The 18874-nt window shown below is 53.7% G+C and overlaps 1 protein-coding gene across 1 annotated transcript in view; it reads right to left on the reverse strand.

The window, feature by feature from the left end:
- The window catches only part of GFRA2 (GDNF family receptor alpha 2), a 95553-nt gene that overhangs the window by 6330 nt on the left and 70349 nt on the right, over window positions 1-18874 (reverse strand). The window contains exons 5-7 of the mRNA XM_061199390.1: window positions 9741-9850; window positions 8902-9042; window positions 6874-7046 (exon numbers count right to left, since the gene is read on the reverse strand). Of these exons, the coding sequence (XP_061055373.1) occupies window positions 6874-7046; window positions 8902-9042; window positions 9741-9850 (424 nt within the window). The remainder of the gene's footprint in view (window positions 1-6873; window positions 7047-8901; window positions 9043-9740; window positions 9851-18874) is intronic.

Genomic DNA, 18874 nt, shown 5'->3' on the forward strand with positions numbered 1-18874 from the left:
CCCTGACAGCTCAGCAAGCAAAGCCAGGGAGAAGTCTGGGCCCCAGTGGACCCCTCCACCTGACTTCCAGAAAACACAGAACAGACAGTGAAGGGGTGAAGGCTGCAGTAACCTCCCCCAACAGCAAGCCCAAGACCTCTCCCCCAGTCCTGGGCACACAGAACAGTGTGGGTGTTTGCCAGTCAGCCAACCTTTTCTGAAAGTGGCAGATGGGGGAAGTGCATAGAGAAAGAGGTTCCACTACCTCATGCCCAAGCTTTAGGCTCAGATTCACCGCCTCCTTCACCATTAACTCCCCCCCACCATTCCCCGCAGGGGGTTCCAAAGATGAATGAGTCACAGCCCTGCTCACACCCAGATGAGAGAAATAAACACCCACAAGGTCACCTCTGCCCCAGTTCAGCAAATGGGAGGGGGAAGAGGCTCTATCTTCCCCAAGCCCCCCACGGTGCAGCTGTCCTCTGAGGTCACACCGCCCCCAAGACCACCCTTGATGCCTATGTCACCCGATTATGTTGGTAGCAGAAAGGGAGGATGGCAGCAAAGACAAGGTTCATCCTTCTAGAAATTTCTCCCAGAGGGGCCCTTTGCTCAGGAAGTTAGAAGGAAATTATCGTCTTCCTCCTCTTCCTTGCCACCTCTGTCCACACTCCTGAAACTGGGTCTGACATGTCCAGGTGCCAGGGACCAAGTCCAGTGTTGTCTCTATGGGAAAAGCCCTGGCCGGAGTTGGCAGGCCCTCTCCTGTGTCCCCTGCTTCTGTTCCCAGCCCCATCCCCAAATCTGTGCCCTTGGCGACCTCCGTCCTGCACACGCACACCCCCGGTAACACACCTCGCCCTCCTCCACTCCCCACCATCCCCTAGTACAACCCCTCTTTTCTCACCTCTGATGACCATCGACTATCACTGACTATTGCAAAAATCTCCTGACAGGTCCCCCAGTCACTCTCCCTCGACAACCAATCTCCACCTGCTGTCAGATTATCTTCCCAAATCACACTTCTCATCACGACATCCCTGCTCAAAAGCCTTCAGCGGCCTCTCCACACTCACCAGTTCAACCTGAAAATTAGGTTTGACTCCCCACCCCCTCCCTCCCATATCAGAACCCTGCGTTCTCCCAAACGCATGGCCTGTGCTCCTCTAGGTCGGGGGAGGCAAACATTTTCTGCAAAGGGCCAGAGAGTAACAATTTTAGGCTCTGCCGGCCATAGCGTCTGTCCCAACTTAACTCTGCCTGCAGCACCTGGACAATACATAACAATAGGGTGTGGCCGTGTACCAATAAAACTTAATTTATTCAAACAGGCAGCAGGCCAGATTCAGCCGGCAGGACCCGCCCCCTCCTCAGCTGCTCTGGGCTGCCCTGACTCCCTGTCTCTGCTCCCTCCCCACCCACTCCTCCCAATTCCACATCTCTGCATCTCCGTGTCCTCAATTCTCCCTGTTCCTCCAGGCCCAGCAGCAGGGTTCACCTGGTCCATGAGTCCTGTGCTTCCACTGCCAACCCAAAGCCGCCTCCCCCCTCCGCATCCATAACGCCTTATCCATCCCCCTGGCGCACCCATCACCTCCTGCCCCATAATTCTCTGAGCGTGCACCCTGTGCCTCCTGCTGGTATGAGAACCAAGGTACCGGCCTCATATGCTGGTCAGCCTCAGTGCCTGGAACAGAGTGACATGCGGTAAGAATTTACGTTGAATAAATGAGTGAATGCACTGACGGATGAATAAATGAATGACTACCAGGGAGAGCCAGAGGGAGGGAAGTAAAGAAGGAATGCATCAGCCTCTCAAAGCTTTGAAACGAGCCAAATTTGTAAATCAGAAATGTATGCCTAATAGGCATCTGGATACACTGACCAGCCTCTGGGTCCCATGCTCTGACAGCTACCGGCTTGCGTGCTGAGTAAGAGACCCATCCAGGGAACAGGCAGGAGGAGAAGGAGACGGAGGTGGCTGCTGGCTGCTGAGCCTGTGGCCGGCATGTGGTGAGGAGGGTTCACGGCAAGCCCTCCAAACTCATTTTTAATTCCCCCAGATGTGATGGGCACTAGCAAGGATGAGAGCAGAAATTGGCTGGTGGAGACAAGGAAAGCAAAGGAGATTGCGTTACTAGGGCCCCGCAGCCCTGCAGAAGGTGATATGACAGGGTCCCGCGAACTGGCCCAGAGCCACCCACCGGGAACACCAAGGACACTGGGAACAAACCAAGTCCAGGGAAAGTGGGAACCCACTGCCAGTCTGTCCCGCCCACGCTGCACTGCCCTGGTCCAGGCCCCATCTTATGACAAAAGAGCCTTCTATCCAATCCTCCTGCATCTTCACCTTCTTTACCTACTTCTTTACCTTCATACCTCACGGCACACAGAGGGCATCAATGAGAGGGAGGAAAGCTGAATAGAGTTGCCTGCGAGCAACAAAACAGACCGTTTTCTAGAACAGAGAGCAGGAAGTTCCCATAAATCCAATGATCGGGAACTCTGGGCTCTTTCTCTTGACCTGTGTGGAGCACCCACTCGATGCCAGGCACTAAGCACTCGGTTATAAGGGCTACCAAGGGGTAGGGGTGATGAGGCCCCTGCCCTCCAGGGATGCTTGTCTGGTGCGGGGAGCAGAACACGTCGTGATGGGGGCTGAAGGGAGGCAAAGTGGGAGCCCTAAGCAAGGAGAAGGCAGTTCTGCCAGAGCAGAGTCAGGAGACCACCCAAGAGGTGACATCCAAGTAGGATTCAAAGGCAGAGAGCTGGAAGAGAAGGGAAGGAGACGCCCTTCGCTCAGAGGAACTGATGAGGACAAGGGCCAGCATCTTGCTCAGCCTGGCCCTCGGGCCTACACCAGGGGTGCCTGATGGGCTTCAGAAACAAAGGACCTTGGATGAGGGTACAAGATTGATGGCCTCCTGTAGATTCCTCGCTTTAGGGACCACTGGGAAGGAGGGAGGGAGTTCACACAAGGGTGTGTGTGTGTGTGTGTGTGTGTGTGTGTGTGTGTCAGGGACAGAGGGAGACACTGTTCTGTAGATTCTGCCACACTTTCTCCAAGTTCCAGAGAGCCCCAGGCTGGCAGGGCCACCCGGAGAGGGGACCACAGCCAGGAGCGGAAGCATATGAGAGCCAGACTCCAGAGAGCGTCAAGGACCACAGACACAGGGCCAACTCGGGGTCTGCCCAGCTCCCGGCTCCTCTCTGGTACCTAAGACACCCACATTTCTGCTCAGCAGCCCCTCGATGGAGACAAGAGTCCCTCCAATTCCAGACCCCGCCCCACTGTGGGAAAGTCCTCTGGGGGAGCGGATGTGGAGGAAGCGGCAGCACAGTGCGGCCAGAAGAAAACTGTCCAGGAGCCGGGGGCCGGGGGTGCTGTGGACAAGTCACCGTCCTCACTGGCCTTCCATCCTCTGGGATTTGGGAAGGAGCTCTCAGAGAGCCCACTGATGCTAACATCCAATCACTCATGTGGGGTCCCCACCTGGCTACCATCTCTGGGTCAGTGAAGGAGGTTCCTAAGGCTTCCCCCAGGGTCCACCTGTGGATAAGAAGGAGGACAGAGGTAAGTGATCTTGCCTCTCTCTCCAGGGGTGTCTGGGGTGTGCGGCCTTCCTCTCCCTCCCTCCCTCCCTCGCTCAGCTCCCTGTCTCTGCCCTCACTCGGAGACTCCCTTCTGTGGCCATGGGTTGCTGTCATTCCCAAGGGCCCCACAAGGGCCACCACAGAGCCCTTCCAAGCTAGCAGAGCTGAGGGAGGGGGCACGGGCTGGGGAGGGACAGACCACCCACACCAGCCTCCAGCCAAGCTGAGGGCAGGAACGTGGGCTTATTCCCTCTGCACGCCCAGCACCTGGCACAGAGTAGTAGTTGCTCATTTAAAAGACCGCAATTAGGACTTCCCTGGTGGCGCAGTGGTTAAGAATCCGCCTGCCAATGTAGAGGACACGGGTTTGAGCCCTGGTCCGGGAAGATCCCACATGCCGCAGAGCAACTAAGCCTGTGCACCACGACTACTGAAGCCCACGCATGCTCCGCAACAAGAGAAGCCACGGCAATGAGAAGCCCGCGCACCGCCAGGAAGAGGAGCCCCCGCTCACCGCAACTAGAGAAAACCCGCGCGCAGCAACAAAGACCCAACGCAGCCAAAAATAAAATTAAAATAAAGAAATTTTTAAAAATGACAGAATAAAAAAATAAAAGACCATAATTAAAACAGAATCAGAGGCCCTTCCCTTTCAGTTTCTGTGAGAAAGAATGGGGGTATGAGGGTCTGCTTCTCTTCCATTCCTCCTGGGAGGTCCACCCCTGCTGTCCCACCCAGAGTGACTTAGTCAACAGACCCGAGTGGACGGACCCTGGGGCCAGGCCTGGGGGAGCCCCCTGCCAGACAGCCCTCCAGGATTCAAAACACCTATCATGTATGTAAGGTTCCTCACATACGTCATCTCTCATACAGATCGTGTGTTAACCCCACTGGAATCAAACCAAGTATAAGACAAGCCCCCAGATGGTCGGTCTGCAGAAAACCAGGCTGGGGCTGAAAGAAACCAGGTGATGGTTTAGCAAACCACTGGAGGGAAACAGCGGGTGGGAAAAAGGGAGTCAGAGTCATCAGGCACTGAGGGGGCTGCGGTGGGCATGAGACCAGGGCTTTGAACTTCTCCACGCCCACAGTGACTCTGCGGGAGTCTTAGGAAGGGTCCACAGCCCCTGCTGAGTGGGCATCTCCCCAGTGGGCCAGCCCCAAGGGGCTGGGGAGGAAGGTTGGCAGTGCCCAGAGGGACCACGCCAGAGCCTGGTCACCTGACAGGTGGCACAGCCCTGACCTGCCGAGCTGCCCGCCACTCTAGCATGAAATTGAGCCGGCAACCGTCTGTGGAGCGGACCCCGAGCCCCACCAGCAGCCGCTGAAGCGTGTTCAGTGTAATTAGGAGCCACCCAAGGGTGACACAGGCACCTCAGCCCAAATCAGGAGGGGCAGCCTAATGGAGGGGAGCGGGTCATGGAGGGGCCCACGCTGGGCCTGACCTGAAGGCACTTGGAGGTCAGCTGTTACAGCACAGGGTGCCCACCGGGAAGGGAAGGGGGAGTGGGCCTCCCAACCTGGACGGGCACCAGCAAGGGGTGCCCGGGGCGACCGGGACACCTCTGCCAGGCCCCATCCCTGCTCAGGTCTCACACCAGCACTCTGAAAGCCCACTGCTCTTCATCTCTGGCTGCATTGAGGTTATATTGACCATCAAAAATTGTATCTATTTGGGAATTCCCTGGCGGTCCAGCGGTTAGGACTCTGCGCTTCCACTGCAGTTGCCCGGTTTGATCCCTGGTTGGGGAATTAAGATCCCTCAAGCCGAGCGGCACAGCCAAAAAAAAAAAAAAAAAAAAAATTGTATATATTTAAGGTGCACAATCCAATATACATAAATATTGTAAAATACTCACCACGAGTCAATCAACACATCCATCACTTCACACTTCTACCATCTTCTTGTTTTGCTTTTTTTTTTTCGCACTGAGAACACTTAAGGTCTACACAAATTTCAAGTACACAGTACAACACTGTCAACTGCAGTCACATCACTGTAACCAGTTCTCCAGGACTTACTCATCTTGCAAGACTGAAACTTCGTAGTGAGTGCCCACTGGTGATCCCACAAGCCCACCCCACTCAGACTGGCATCTTCATTGCCACACGCAGCTGGGCCTGTTCCCCCGGCCCCCAAACCTATGCTCACGTTGTGCCCCCACTGGCTGGACTCCAGACCCCACCCCTCCTTGGCAATTCCAGCCCCAATTCCTGCCTGAAATATCCCCTTATCCCCACCACCACACCCTCACTGTTTCCCCCCTCCTCTGTTTTCCCTGATATTCTGCACAAGGTCTTCTTTTAAACTATTTGTTCTAGAGTATGAGTGTATATATGAGTATATATGAGTGTGTGTGAGAGAGAGTGTGTATGAGTGTGTGGGGGGGGGCGCGTTCTGATTAGAACCAACATCCTAAGCAAAGAATCTACTGTAGCAAATGGTGTGACAGCATGAGGATAGCTCAGCAGAGAGAAAGGCTGAGTGGGGAGCCCTGTGTCTCCACAATGCCACCCACGTGGTCCCATCCTGTGGCACTGACCGCAGCCCACGTCTGGTGCTTGTTGAACTGTCTGACCCTCGACAAGACCACAAGGACCACAAAACACAGGACTGCATCAGCCTCATTCACCAGTGTCTCCCTAGCATCTCTCATAAGACGTCGAACACAATGCATGCATAACACACGTTGGATGGATGGATGGATGCATGGATGGATGCATGGGTGGACGGATGGACAAACAAATGAAAATCACAGGTTTTGGAATCAGATGTAGGTTTGAAATCTTATTCCACCACTAACCAGCTGTGTGACCTTGGGTGTGTCGCCTAACACCCCTGGGCTAGTTTCCTGCGTGTAAAACAAGAATCCCAACAGCTCATTGTGTGAGAATCAATGAAATAGGTAGAGTCTACTAGCGCAGTACCCAGTAATTAGTACCCAGGAAATAGGTAGAGTCTACTAGCGCAGTACCCAGTAATTAGTAGATGGTTAGTAAATGGTAACCATTCCATTTCTCCGACACCCCCATGGTATCTAGTACAATCCTGCGACAGAACAGGTGTCTGATACTTGCAGGGTGATACTTAGTGAATTAAGCCCCCATCAGCTTAATGGAAAACTAGCCCCCATCAGCTCTTCCTGCCTCTTGGGTCCTGATCCAAAGGGAGGAACTTGCGTGCCCCGTCCCTGGTCCCCAGGCTGTAATTTCCCACCTCGCCTCTGGCATCAGGTGCTTCTCTAAGCTCTCAGACTGCCCCGGCTCCATTTCCCCAGCGGCAGAGCTGCATCCCCTCACCTGGACAGATGTGCAGGTTGTGATGACACTGGTCCCCAGGCTGGTGCTATCACTGAGGTCATCTGGCAAAGAAGGCGTTTTCTCTACCCGAGGGGCCTGCGTGGCCTGGAATGAGGGGTTTTTAGGGGACAGGTTCATATCTGTGCCATTGCCAAAGGCCTGGATGGCGTTCCCTGTGGGGAAAGAGAGCAGGGAGACACAGAGAAATCAGGGGCCCCTCCATCACTCTGCCCCTTGCCATCCCAAACTTGACCTTCCCTGTGATAGCCCAGAGCTGGGGGCGGGGTGGAACTCGTCCAGACTAACTTGGCTGAAGCTCCCTTTCAGAGAGCTACCAAGGTCTCATATCGAGAGAAGAAAAGAGCAGGAAGGAAGTTGAAAAAGAGAAACCGGAATAAAGGAAATGTACCGGATGCAGAATGAAGAGGAAAACAGGAGGAGAAGTGGGGTGTGGGGAGCCGGGAGGTGAGGAGCAGGCAGTGCCCAGGGCGCAAGCCCACCTTCTCTGCGGCATTCAGTATTGCAGACCACCACGTTCACGTGGCCCCCCGACGCAGTCCCCCTCCCCATGTGGCCTCATCCACCCCCCACTCAGTCAGTTACACTAATTCACTCAGGACCAACTAACAGGACCTCTTGGACAGAACTGCATCCCCAAGCCAAGAGCCTACATGAAGCTCCACCTCCAAGTCCCAGGTGCACTTCAAGTTCATCATGTCACCACCTGAACTAGGCACCACTCCCTCCACTGCAACATTGCCTCCCGCTGCGTTTCCAGTCCTGACGGTGACATCTTTCTCCGCCCAAGTCTCCCAAGTCACAAACCTGGGTTACTCAGGACACTTCCCTAACCACCCGCTTGCCATCAACCAAGCCCACCCCCCCACTCCACCCCCCGCCGCTGCCCTGGATCAGTGGGTGCTGTCTGCGCCTACGACAACCCCTAGCAGACTCTGTGTTGGGTCACCTGTGAGAACCACATCCCTACCCCCACCCCCTCCACACCAGAACCAGAGAGTGAGCCTTCCGAAATCAGATCTGACCATGGCACCACCTGCCGACACCCCTTCAGTGAGCTTCACACCACCTCCGCCACCTGCAGGACCCTAAGATCCAAACGCCTTCAGATCTGCAAGGGCGCTCACCAGGAGGACTCTCTCCACCTATCCAGGTGACCCGGGGCATCCTTATGCAGTGTGGCAAGGCTAAGTGGTCTGCAGTTCCTGAAACCCACCTCTGCCCAGAGCAGACTAGCAGGCCCTCCCTGCCCCTTCAGCTGACCGGTGGCCAGTGATCCCCAAGTGGGTCAGCTTCTGAGATGCCTTCAGGGCCCCCCTCCTCCAGGCTGACTTGGGCAGCCCCACGCTGGGCTTCTGCAGACCCCTCTGCAGACCTCCACCCTAGCACGGTTCCTCCCCCACCGTACTGTGATGGCTGTGACCCCCTGACGGTGCACCTCCTTCAGGGGGTGAGCTGCTCAATGACAAGCACTGTGCTGTCAGAAAGGCAGGATGGACAGACGGACGGAAGGAAGAAAAGAGGGCAGGAAAGGGGGAGGAGATCTCCAGGTGGGTGTGGAGAGCGAGGGTGTCAGACTAGAAAGACCAGGCAGGCAGAGCTTGTGGCTGACCTTTCCTTCTCTCTAGCCTTCGGATTAGGAGTTTGATGAAACTCCAATTCCAAGGGGAAATCGATCCTTAAAGGGAAAAGTGACAGATGCTAAGACCTCACCACAGGGCTGTGCCTGAAGGAACCTGGCTCAGACTGTCAGGATAACAGACCAGAAACCTTCGGCCTTGACTTGACATAAGTGGAAGGCCTCCAGTGGCCTCCGGACAGCTCCGGGGTGAATCTCCAAGAGCACAAAACCCATGGTCTCCGCAGGCAACCCCCCTGCTGGAGAAGCCCCGCAGGCATCACTAGCTGCCACACGGGGAAGGAGGGAATGGCCAGGCAGAGCTCCAGGGCCCCCTGGGATAGGAGGGGTTGGGGGTGGCTGCTGGCTGGGGAGGACGTGGCAGGACTCACGGAGGCACGGGTTCTCGGTGAAGTCCCTCAGGAACTTCTCACACTCCTCCTCCATGTTTCCGCTCCCACGACAACTGCACCAGGGGGACACCACGATGCCAGTGGGGCTGGAGTCCACGTAGTTGGGTGTTATATCGAACCCTAGGCAGGGAGAAAGGGAGGCAAAGGAGAGAGGGACAGTAAGGCTTCCCCTCGGGCCCCCAGACCCCAGGCCCATCAGAGAAGAGGCTTCGGACACCCCCCTCCCTCCCATCCACCTGCCCCTCAACACGCATACATCCCAGCTCACATTCCAAACCACGGGGGTCAGCAGGGGGCATAAAGGACAGACCAGGGTGGCAGAGGGGATACCCAGGAGCCCCCCCCCCGCACCCGAGAGCACGGGCCCTCGCTTTCTCTTTCGCCAACAAGCAGAGCATGTGTCCCCCAGTCAGGGAGGCTAAGGCTCTCTCTTGGGTTTGGATCCCAGTGCCAACGTTGACCAGCAGAGTGAACCTGCACAAGTTACTTAGCTTCCCCAAGCCTCAGTTTTCCCATCTGTAAAATGGAGCCCCATCTCCTGCCTAATAAGGGCTGCTGTGAGATTTAAATAAGACAGTCCACGTAAACTGCTTAGCACAGCGTCTGGAATGTTGCACAATGTATGTTACCCTTTCTTCTTATTTTGGAAGCTCCTAAGGCCCCTGGGGCCTCCTCCCCCATGATAAAGCTCCGGCTCCCATCACAGCAGAGAAGGGCCAGCTCAGGCTGTCCACCCGCCGGCCCTGAGCTGGGCCTCGGTCCCTAACTGAGCCTGGGGCAGCCGGGAGCCACCGAGAGCCCGGGTTGGGGTGGCTTACCGATCATGCCAGCGTAGGAGCCCAGACACGCCTGGTAATTGTCGGTGGGGCAGCCGGTGAGCGTCTGGTAGGAGGCACGACAGTTGGCATGGAAGTCCGCCAGCCGGGACCTGGGGTCAAGAGAAGACCCATCGGACAGCAAGTTAGTCTGGCGGCCCTCCCGCTTCCCTGGCAGCAGAGCGGCTCCTCCACAGCCTCCCAGGGTGGGAAGAAGCCAGGAAGACAGAGAGGAGGAAGATGGAGGGGAAGAAGTTTGGAGGGCTTTAGGCTAGGAGCTCCTTGAGGACAGGACTTCCTGGAGACCCAGGTACCCAGTTTAGGCAAGGCCTGCTCTGAATGGGTCTCTCCGTCGGAGGAACACAAAGGGAACCCAGGTGGGTTTGCTGAGAATGCCTGAGACCCAGCCAGGAAGGCCAGGCTCTGCTTCCTGCTCAACCCACTCCTGGTGACCTTTCCCAAGTCCTCCAGCACAGCACCATTGCCACTCACAGAATGAGTACAATAATCCCTGCCCAGCCACTTCATAGAATCCGTCTGGGGGTCAAAGGGGACAGCCCCCAGGGAGGTTAAAGAAAGAGTCCCCCTAGGACGAGACATCCCCTGGGCCTTCCTGACCCACCTCTTCTGCATCAAATCAGAGCAAAGCCTCCCCTGCCATCCCTCCACCAGCTTCCCCATCCTGCAAGGCAGAATCAGCCTTTTCTTCCCCTGGCGATGTAACCTGTCATCACCCACTCCTCTCTGTCAATGCAGATAAAGCTGCTTTGTAACCACCTGCACACAGTTCTGTGCTCCCCAGTCGACCATGAGCTGCCTAAAGGCAGCTGCTGTCTGACCTGGTCTGTCTCCAGCCCCCAGCACCTGGATGCAGAGGTCACAGGGAGCCCACGGCACCCAAGTCTAACCTGCACGGCAATTCCCTTTCCTTCTTCTTCCTGCCCTAGCACCCTGGCCCCAGGCTGTTACCATCAATCAGCCCAGGCCACCGCCCACCTCCCCACCCACCGGGGCTTCCTATAGGCGAGTGCCCTTTGCCACAAGGTCCTCGCCATCATATCCTGAGTGTCTCACAGCAGCTGCAGGCAGCAGGTACCAAGGTCTTGTTCACTGGTGTTTTCCCAATGATGGGCACATAGTAGGACCTCGACAATACGGGCTCGGTGAGAACATTACAGTAGCCACAGGAAGGACCAGAACCCAGGCCATCTGCCTCCCTGCCCAAGCTCTGTCCTGCCTCACAAAGCCATCCCAAAGGTCACCCCGAATTCAGCTCCCCTGCTTCTCCACTGGAACTCTGTCCGTATCAGGAAGGAGTAGATAGAGAGAAAGACAAGAAGCTGAGAGAGACCAGGACAGCCTAAGAGGAATGCTCTCAACACAGAGGCGGCTCCTTGGGTCCCACCTGGTTTGCCTGGAGGCCCAACAGTCCCGGGAGAGGGGGTTTAGGAGAAGGAGGAAGCTCTCCAGAGTGATCTGACCCCAAAGAGACCTTGAGTGTCCCTGGATCCCTGCAGCCCGCAGAGGCAGCGAGGTGCTGGAGATGGAAGATGAGCTCCCAGCTGAGAGCTGGGGGCGAGGTCTCACTTCAGCTCCGCCCCATCTTGCTGCGAGACCTCAGATGAGTCCTTGCTTCTTGGGGACTCATTTGCCTTATTTATCCAATGAATAAAAAGTATTTTCACAGTCAGGGAAGATGAAAAAGTTCTGGAGATGGATGGCGGTTAATGGCTGCACAACAGTGGGAGTGCACTTAACGCCGCTGAGCTGTACATTTAAATGTGGTGGAAACGGTCAATTTTATGTTGTGTGTAATTGACCACGATAAAAACGTGACTTAAGAAGAGGTCCTTTCACATCCACCTTTTATCACGTAATCCTCACAAAAACTTTGCCAAGATCTGCTGAGCAGTTGTTATCACCATCCTCCTTCACAGAGGAGGAAGCTGAGCCTAAGAGAAGCTGAGTAACTTGCCCAAGACCCCAGAGCTTCTTAGCAGCGGAGTCAAGACTCCAGCCCAGAAGCCCAACAATAAGGGCTACCCCTTCCGGCAGGTCCTTCACCCACATCCTGCTCCTCTATAAAAGTATCTTGTCCTCCATAGGAAAAGAGAAGGAAAGCTGCCGTGTCTCCGCCCTCCCTCCCGCCCGTAAATCATACCCTCTATCTCCTCACCACCCAGCCCCCAAAACAGGGAAAAGCAGCATTTCCAACCAAGCCCCCAGCCCCTGCAGAATGACACTTGGTCTTGAATGGCCAGACCGGAGTCTGTCCTGCTCCGTGAACTAGCAAATGAATGAAGGTCAATGAGAGATGGTCTCTGCCCACACCCCGGACCTCCAGAGACCTGTCAGGGGGCCAGGAGGGGACACAGACTTAATAGGTAAAGGAGATTTGGAGGCCAACAAACCAAAATCTCTAAGCAGCTATCGTGGGTTGAATTGTGTCACCCAAAGAGCTAGGTCCTCATCCTTGGTACCTGTGAACGTGACCTTACTCAGAAATAAGCTCTTTGCAGATGTAACCAAGATGAGGTCACAGTGGATTAGCGTGGGCCCCCAATCCAGTGTCTGGTGTCCTTATAAGAAGAAGAGAAGAGACACAGACACAGAGTGAGAATGCCATGTGAAGATCAAGGCAGCATTTGGAGTGAGGCGCCTACAAGTCCAGGAATGCCAAAGATTGCCGGCAACCCCAGAAGCTACGAGGAAGGCATGGAACAGATTCTCCCTTCAAGCCTTCACAGGGAGCACAGTCCTGCCAACACCTTGATTTTGGACTTCTGGCCTCCAGAATTGTGAAAAAATCAGTTTCTGTTTTAAGCCACCCAGTTGTGGCACTCTGTTACAGCAGCTAGGGAAACGAATACAGCGCCTTCAAAGATTTCACTGTTTGCTTTGGCCAAATGTCTCCCTCCAGAAGGAGCCAAGGGGCTGTGGTCAGGCCCTGCAGTGAGGAGGGCTGCAGGGGGGCAGCGTGAAGCCACATCCGAGCTCCTGCAGGGTGTGGGGCCGCGAGATTACAGGCAGAGCTGCTAGTTACCATCTCCTCCCCACCAAGGAGACGTTCTAATAGGATCTCTTAGCCAAAATACAGGAGTCCATTCTAATGTCATTTGATCACACACAGAGCCCAAGCCCCTCTTACCACCTCCCCAATGCTCACTGTCAGTCCTGCCCGTGAAGCCCTTTCTGCCCCTCCAGCCACATGGACTTCGTCTACCTCTGTATTCCAGCTACACATACAGTCTGGACCAGTCAATTTCATACTTAATTGCATACAGACTTATTGATATTGCCCTGTTTGCTCTCTCCAACTGGAACACACATTCCCAAAGTGGCAGACTCTACTGATTTCTTCATCCATATCCTCCAAACCCCTTTGGGCAAGTGGTAGATATCCATTCATCTTTTCTCCAAATACGTATTGAGGCCCTGCCATGTGACTGACAGACTAAGGATGGGAATGGCACGCATGTCAGTGCAATGTCAGGAAGGTAATTCCAGCTGATGGGGTCAGGGCTCCACAGAGGTCAATGTCGGCTCACCGTCCCAGAGGAGCGTGCCACCTGCTGCAGCAGACCTGAGGGCCCAGCTCCATCCTCCCGGAAGCTCCGCTCCCCACCCTGCACTCAGGGCCTCACCTCCCTTCTGCAAGGCCGGTTCTCCAATCACTGACAGTAAGAACCTCAAGGATCTTGCTGTCCTCACCATCCATGAGGCTTCTTAAAATATCACTGGGTCCCAGGCTGGAGACGGGAGTGAATGTGTGAAAATGGGAGTATGATGCCCGCAGAGAGAGACAAGGTCATCCAGAGAGAAGGGGTGGGTAAAGGAAGTAAGCCAGGACACGGAAAGTGAAAGAGTTCCAACACCAGGTACAGTGGGCCAGTGAGACCCCTCAGTGAGGAGGGGAGGGCAGATCCAGCTGCTGGGAGAGAAGGGAGCAGCTGTCACACAACCACATTCAGTCTACCGCTCGCCTGCTGTGTGACCTTGGGCAGGCCTAGTGTGTCTCTGTGCTCAGTGTCCCCAGTTATCAAATGGGGTGGGCTGTGCCTGCCTGCCTCCCTCACGGGATACATGGGAGAGCTGGGGCACAGAGAGGAGACACCGTCCTTATCTTTCTCCTCTACCCAGATGTCTCATCCCCAGCACCGTGCCTGCCACAGACAAACAGGGAGTAGCTTTTCCTGTGTCTGATGTAGAAGAAAAATACCTGTTCACCCCTCCGAGGCGGGTCTGGACCCCACACAAGGCAATGTGAGCCTATGGGGAGAGACAGCTGCCTCTCTCTCCCCACCAGGCTCCAGAGTCAGCCTGCTGGACCGAGGTGAACAATGGTCTCCCTGCCCCACGTCACTCTCCATGCCATGCTGAGGACACAGGAGGAGCAGCACAGGCCCCTTTGCTAGACCTTGGGTGACCAATGGGGAAAGGCCACCTTGCTCCTCTGAGGCTACGGTCTACTTCCTTTACAGCAGCACTGTGGCTCTCTTCAGAGCACAGGGAGGGGAGGGAGAGGAGCTAAGGGGAAGGGTGGAGGGAAGGGAAGCGGCCAGGCTTTCTGTTGCTCCATTTCTCTGTCCTCAGCATCCAGGCAGCCTTGGCAAGCCAGAGTGACAAATGGGGCTGTTTAGGAGGACGCCGTGTCCAAGTCTCCAGGAGGCCTTTGATTGCTCAAGTTCCCTCTGTCCCTTAAGTCACACCAAAGTCCATAGCAGCCGGCTCCCTCCACCAGCATGCGAGACCAGCGGGGCCAATTTCCTTCAAGCCCATGACACTCTCAACTCCAACCATGAGTGAATCAGTCCAGTCCTGGTAGGTACAGTCTCCAAGGCAAATGTTATCCTTTTCATAATGCGCGGTGAGCCAGCTGGGGATCTCGGGCCAGATGCCACTCGTCCCTGCTGGCGCCATGAGGTCCCCAGTCTCTTGGACTCTGTTCTCACTTCCAGGAGCAGCCTTTTCCTAGACCAGCCACATCGCTTCTCAGATTTCTGCCTTGAAGAGCCCCCATAGGAGTGATGGCATAAAAGAAAGCATGAGAGACAGACAGACAGACAAAGAGAAAAACAGAGAGCCAGCAAGAGAACCAACAATGAACACGAGCCAAGTCCTTCTCAGCAAGGTGGAGCAAAGACTGCCAAATGCGCTCAGGGCAGCAGGTGGATCTGTCCAAAACACACAAATCCTCTTTGGGCTTGTTTCCTCAGCAGCTGTAGCCTATTCAATCACAGGAAAGCGGCAAGAGAGGCAGAGAGAGACATCTGACCCCCAGTTTTATTAAACAGTCACCAGATTAAATGCAGGATGTCCATTTAATTTCAATTTCAGATAAACAATGAATTTTTTTTTAATATAAGTACATCCCATGCAATATCTGGGATATACTTATACCAAACAGTTTTTCAATGTTTGTCTGGAATTCAAGTTTAACTGGGTAGCCTGTATTTTTATTAGATCTGGCAACCCTATTTGATGGGCAGGTGTGTTCCTGAAAGGAAAAAAGAGGCAAAGCTGGAAGTGCCAAGGTCAACCCACACAAGCAGAATCTTCCAAAACTGGGGGGGTGGGGATGGGAGAGGGTGGACTTCCTATAGCTCAGTGGTTCTTAAAGTATGGTCTGCAGACCCACAGCATCAGTGTAAAACTGGGAACTTCTTAGAAATGCATATTTTCCAGATCCCACCCCAGATATAACGGATCTTAAATCTAGGGGCAGGGCCCAGCAATCTTCATTTTAACCAGCCCTCCAGGTGATTCCGATGCAGGCAAAAGTTGGGGGATGAAGCAAATCTGCACAGGCTTCAGAGCTGGGATTGTGGGAACCCTCCAGACCCCACTCCCTGGTCTCAGCTTTAAATATACCGACGATATAGCCCAGCCCATGGAAGAAAGTAATGCTTCAGGCTGTAGCCCAAGAAGTTTCACAGTTACAAGACTGTGCATGTTTGTACACACACGCACACACACACACACACACACACACATTCCTATCCCCATACAAACACAGTTACACTTGGGCACACACCTCTCGCTTCTTTTCTTTGGCCTTAGCCAAGAAAGTACAGGTACCTGTTATCAACAAATCCCTCCCTTGGTGCAGATTGTAAACACCTTCCCAAGCACAAAGACTCTTCTCAAATCTGTCTGGCCTAGAATAATACTACCGTAAATTGCTCCCCAGAACCCCAAAGCATTCCAATGCTGGCCAATACGTAGCTTTAGGGTCTGAAGCTCTTGGCCAAGTTTCCATTTATCAGGTTAGACCTGTTATGCTGCTGCCACAGAAACCCATGGGTTTCTACTGGTTTAGAATCGGAGGAGGAGTAAAGGAAGCTAATATTTACTGAGGATACACCATGTGCCAGTCGCGGTTTTCGCATTTAACTTTCTGAACAATCCCACAAAGTAGACATATTTCACAGCGAGGACATGGCAGCTCCGAGAGGTAGGTCGCACGGTCACACACCCTACAGCCAGCAAGGCAGGGCCAGGCACCTGTCAGTGAGGACAGGGTCTTTCTCTGGCTCTGCTGCCATGACTCGCCACCACTAACAATGCTTCCGGACGGCTGCCACCAGCGCTGCTGCATGCTGATGAACAGGGCACTTGAATATCTTATGGAGGAGAAAAAGGGTTCCCAAGAAATGCAAACTACTCATGATGGTCTTCAGAGACAACTTAGGGGAACACAGAGGAAATGGCTGTCATAGACCCAAGAGCCTCTGGAACGGCTTTCCGAGGCCCCCTCCAGTGGTGCAGGGCACGGTTAAGTAGGCTCAATGTTACGTGACACTGAGAAAGGGGAAAATGGATTTCCCCCACGTGCCTGCTTTCTGACTCCTCCAGGGCTCACCGTGGACAGCCTGAGCCCCCGTCCTCTCCTGCCTGTTCCCGAGGACTACCGCCACTTGTCTCATGAAATCAGGAATCCACTTGGCTTCCTTCCCTCCTGTTTATTCTTTACGTGTACATGGATACTCATTCTCTCTGCCTAGAACAGCAGCTCCCCTTACGGGGTGGGTTGCGGACTTCCTCCTCCGGCCAGGTAGTTCTTACAGGCTGTCAACCGTGGCACTCCACCGTCCGGGGCCACAGGCGGACACGTGACCCAGGCTTGGCCCACCACACGCTCTCTTCCTGGCCACACTGACTAGTCCAGGGATAAGGAAATAACACAAGCCAGGCCCAGCAGAGCCCTGCCCAGAGACTTTCCTAATGGAGCAAAGAAGAACATTCTTTTCTTTCTGGTTATAAGACACTATGGATGTGAGCCCAGATAAATTGGGACCATAGATCTAGCCTCGTGGTCACAGTAAGGATAAGCATGCAGCTGACCTGCAGAGAGAAACAGAAACTAGAGACAAGGCGAGACAGAGGGAGACCTATTTGTATTTGAGTCCTGGAATACACTCCTGCCCTTTCTGTATTTTATTGGAAGCCAACAGATTCCTTTTTAATTTTTCTTAAGGTAGTTGGGTCTGTGTCACTTAAAACAGAAAAATTCTTGGGAATTCCCTGGCAGTCCAGTGGTTAGGACTCCGCGCTTCCAATGCAGGGGGCCCGGGTTCTATCCCTGATCAGGGAACTAAGATCCTGCAAGCCACGCAGCACGGCCAAAAAAGAAAACGAAAAAAAGAAAAATTCTTCACTACTGCTTAGCTTTGCTCTCTGATTTTATCTGATCTTCTTTGTCCAAGTTCAAAGCAAATAAAAAAGGCACACACTGAAACGGACACACACCAAAAACCAAACCCACAAAGGGTCTATCTAATCCACGTGAAAGAGGCAGGATCACAGGAACGCTTCAGTGGGAGTAACTTGGAAAACAGATGATGGTACAATTCATGAAGGAAGACAGACCTGGCCTTGGATTCTTTCCTAGAGAGGAATGGTTCAGATGGGTAAGCCACAGAAAGCCACATGGCTAGTGAAAATGACAAGGACGTAGATGATACCAACATGTGAAAATTTAAACATGAAATCATGTTAAGAGATAAAATGCAGGAGACAATATACTTTACGCACCCTGGTTACAAACAGGGGAACATGGTGAGTGTGTGAACTGACACAATCCAGAATTAAACTTCAAAAGATGCTAATAGAATACACTGTTTATTATGTGCTCTTTTAATAAAGCTGCTTTAAGATGGTAATTCTTTCTCTACATTTAATGGAATGAGGCCCCAGGAATCCTGCGTTTTTATAAACAATGATTTCTCAAAGCCTTTGGTTAGAGAAAATGTTATTGGTTCCAGAAGCATCAGCAAATGCGACTGACCCTAGATCCCAAAAGAAAGAGGCTGAGAGAGCAAAGCTACCCATCTCAGAGCACTGGCCCCTCATTCCAGGGCAGCTCTGAGTCCTAGGAGCTTGCAGGTGAGAGAGCTTGATGCCACACTGGCAAATGCAGGTCAGAACCCTTCTGGACCTGACCAAGAGCTCAGGGCAGGCTACTGCAAGGAGAAATGTTTGCTCCCTTTCCCCAGGAGGTCCTGAACTCTGAGAGAACCCCACCCCTCCACTGAAGGAGGCCCACCCGTGAGGTCCAATTTCTGACATCTTTTCATCCTGGTTGGGTCTGAAAGTTGGCTCAGCTCTGTGGCCTGGACAAGGTCGTTAAACCTCTCCAGGTTTCCTCATCTGCAAAACGGAGGTTATAATAGTACTTACCTCCTCGTACAGTGGGGACGAGGATTGAATGAGCAAACGGGTGATGCTGCCCCATCAACACCTGCTACACTGTTATCGAGATTAGGGGACTCCGCTCACCACTGCTGAGCATGGGACACTGTGTAGAAGGCATGGACTCTCCCTTCAGGCCAAAGGAATATAACATCTGTGATCTATTAACAAGCATCTCCTGCATTTACCCCGAGTCACACAAAGTACTTCCACTAACACCACCACACTTTACCCTGACAACAATTCTCTGAAGTTAGCATGATTACCCCTGTTTTACAGGTAAGGAAATAGAGGCATAGAGAGGTTAATTAACTCACTTAATATCACAGCAGCAAGGCACAAGACTTAGCTTCAAATCTTAGCTCCAAAGCCAGTGGGTCTTCCCCAGCACCCCACTGCCCCCACCCTTATCCAGCCCTCTCTTTTCTCAACCCACTGCTCCCTCC

Source organism: Eubalaena glacialis, chromosome 9 (assembly GCF_028564815.1).
Source record: "Eubalaena glacialis isolate mEubGla1 chromosome 9, mEubGla1.1.hap2.+ XY, whole genome shotgun sequence".
In the NCBI taxonomy this organism is placed as follows: domain Eukaryota; kingdom Metazoa; phylum Chordata; class Mammalia; order Artiodactyla; family Balaenidae; genus Eubalaena; species Eubalaena glacialis.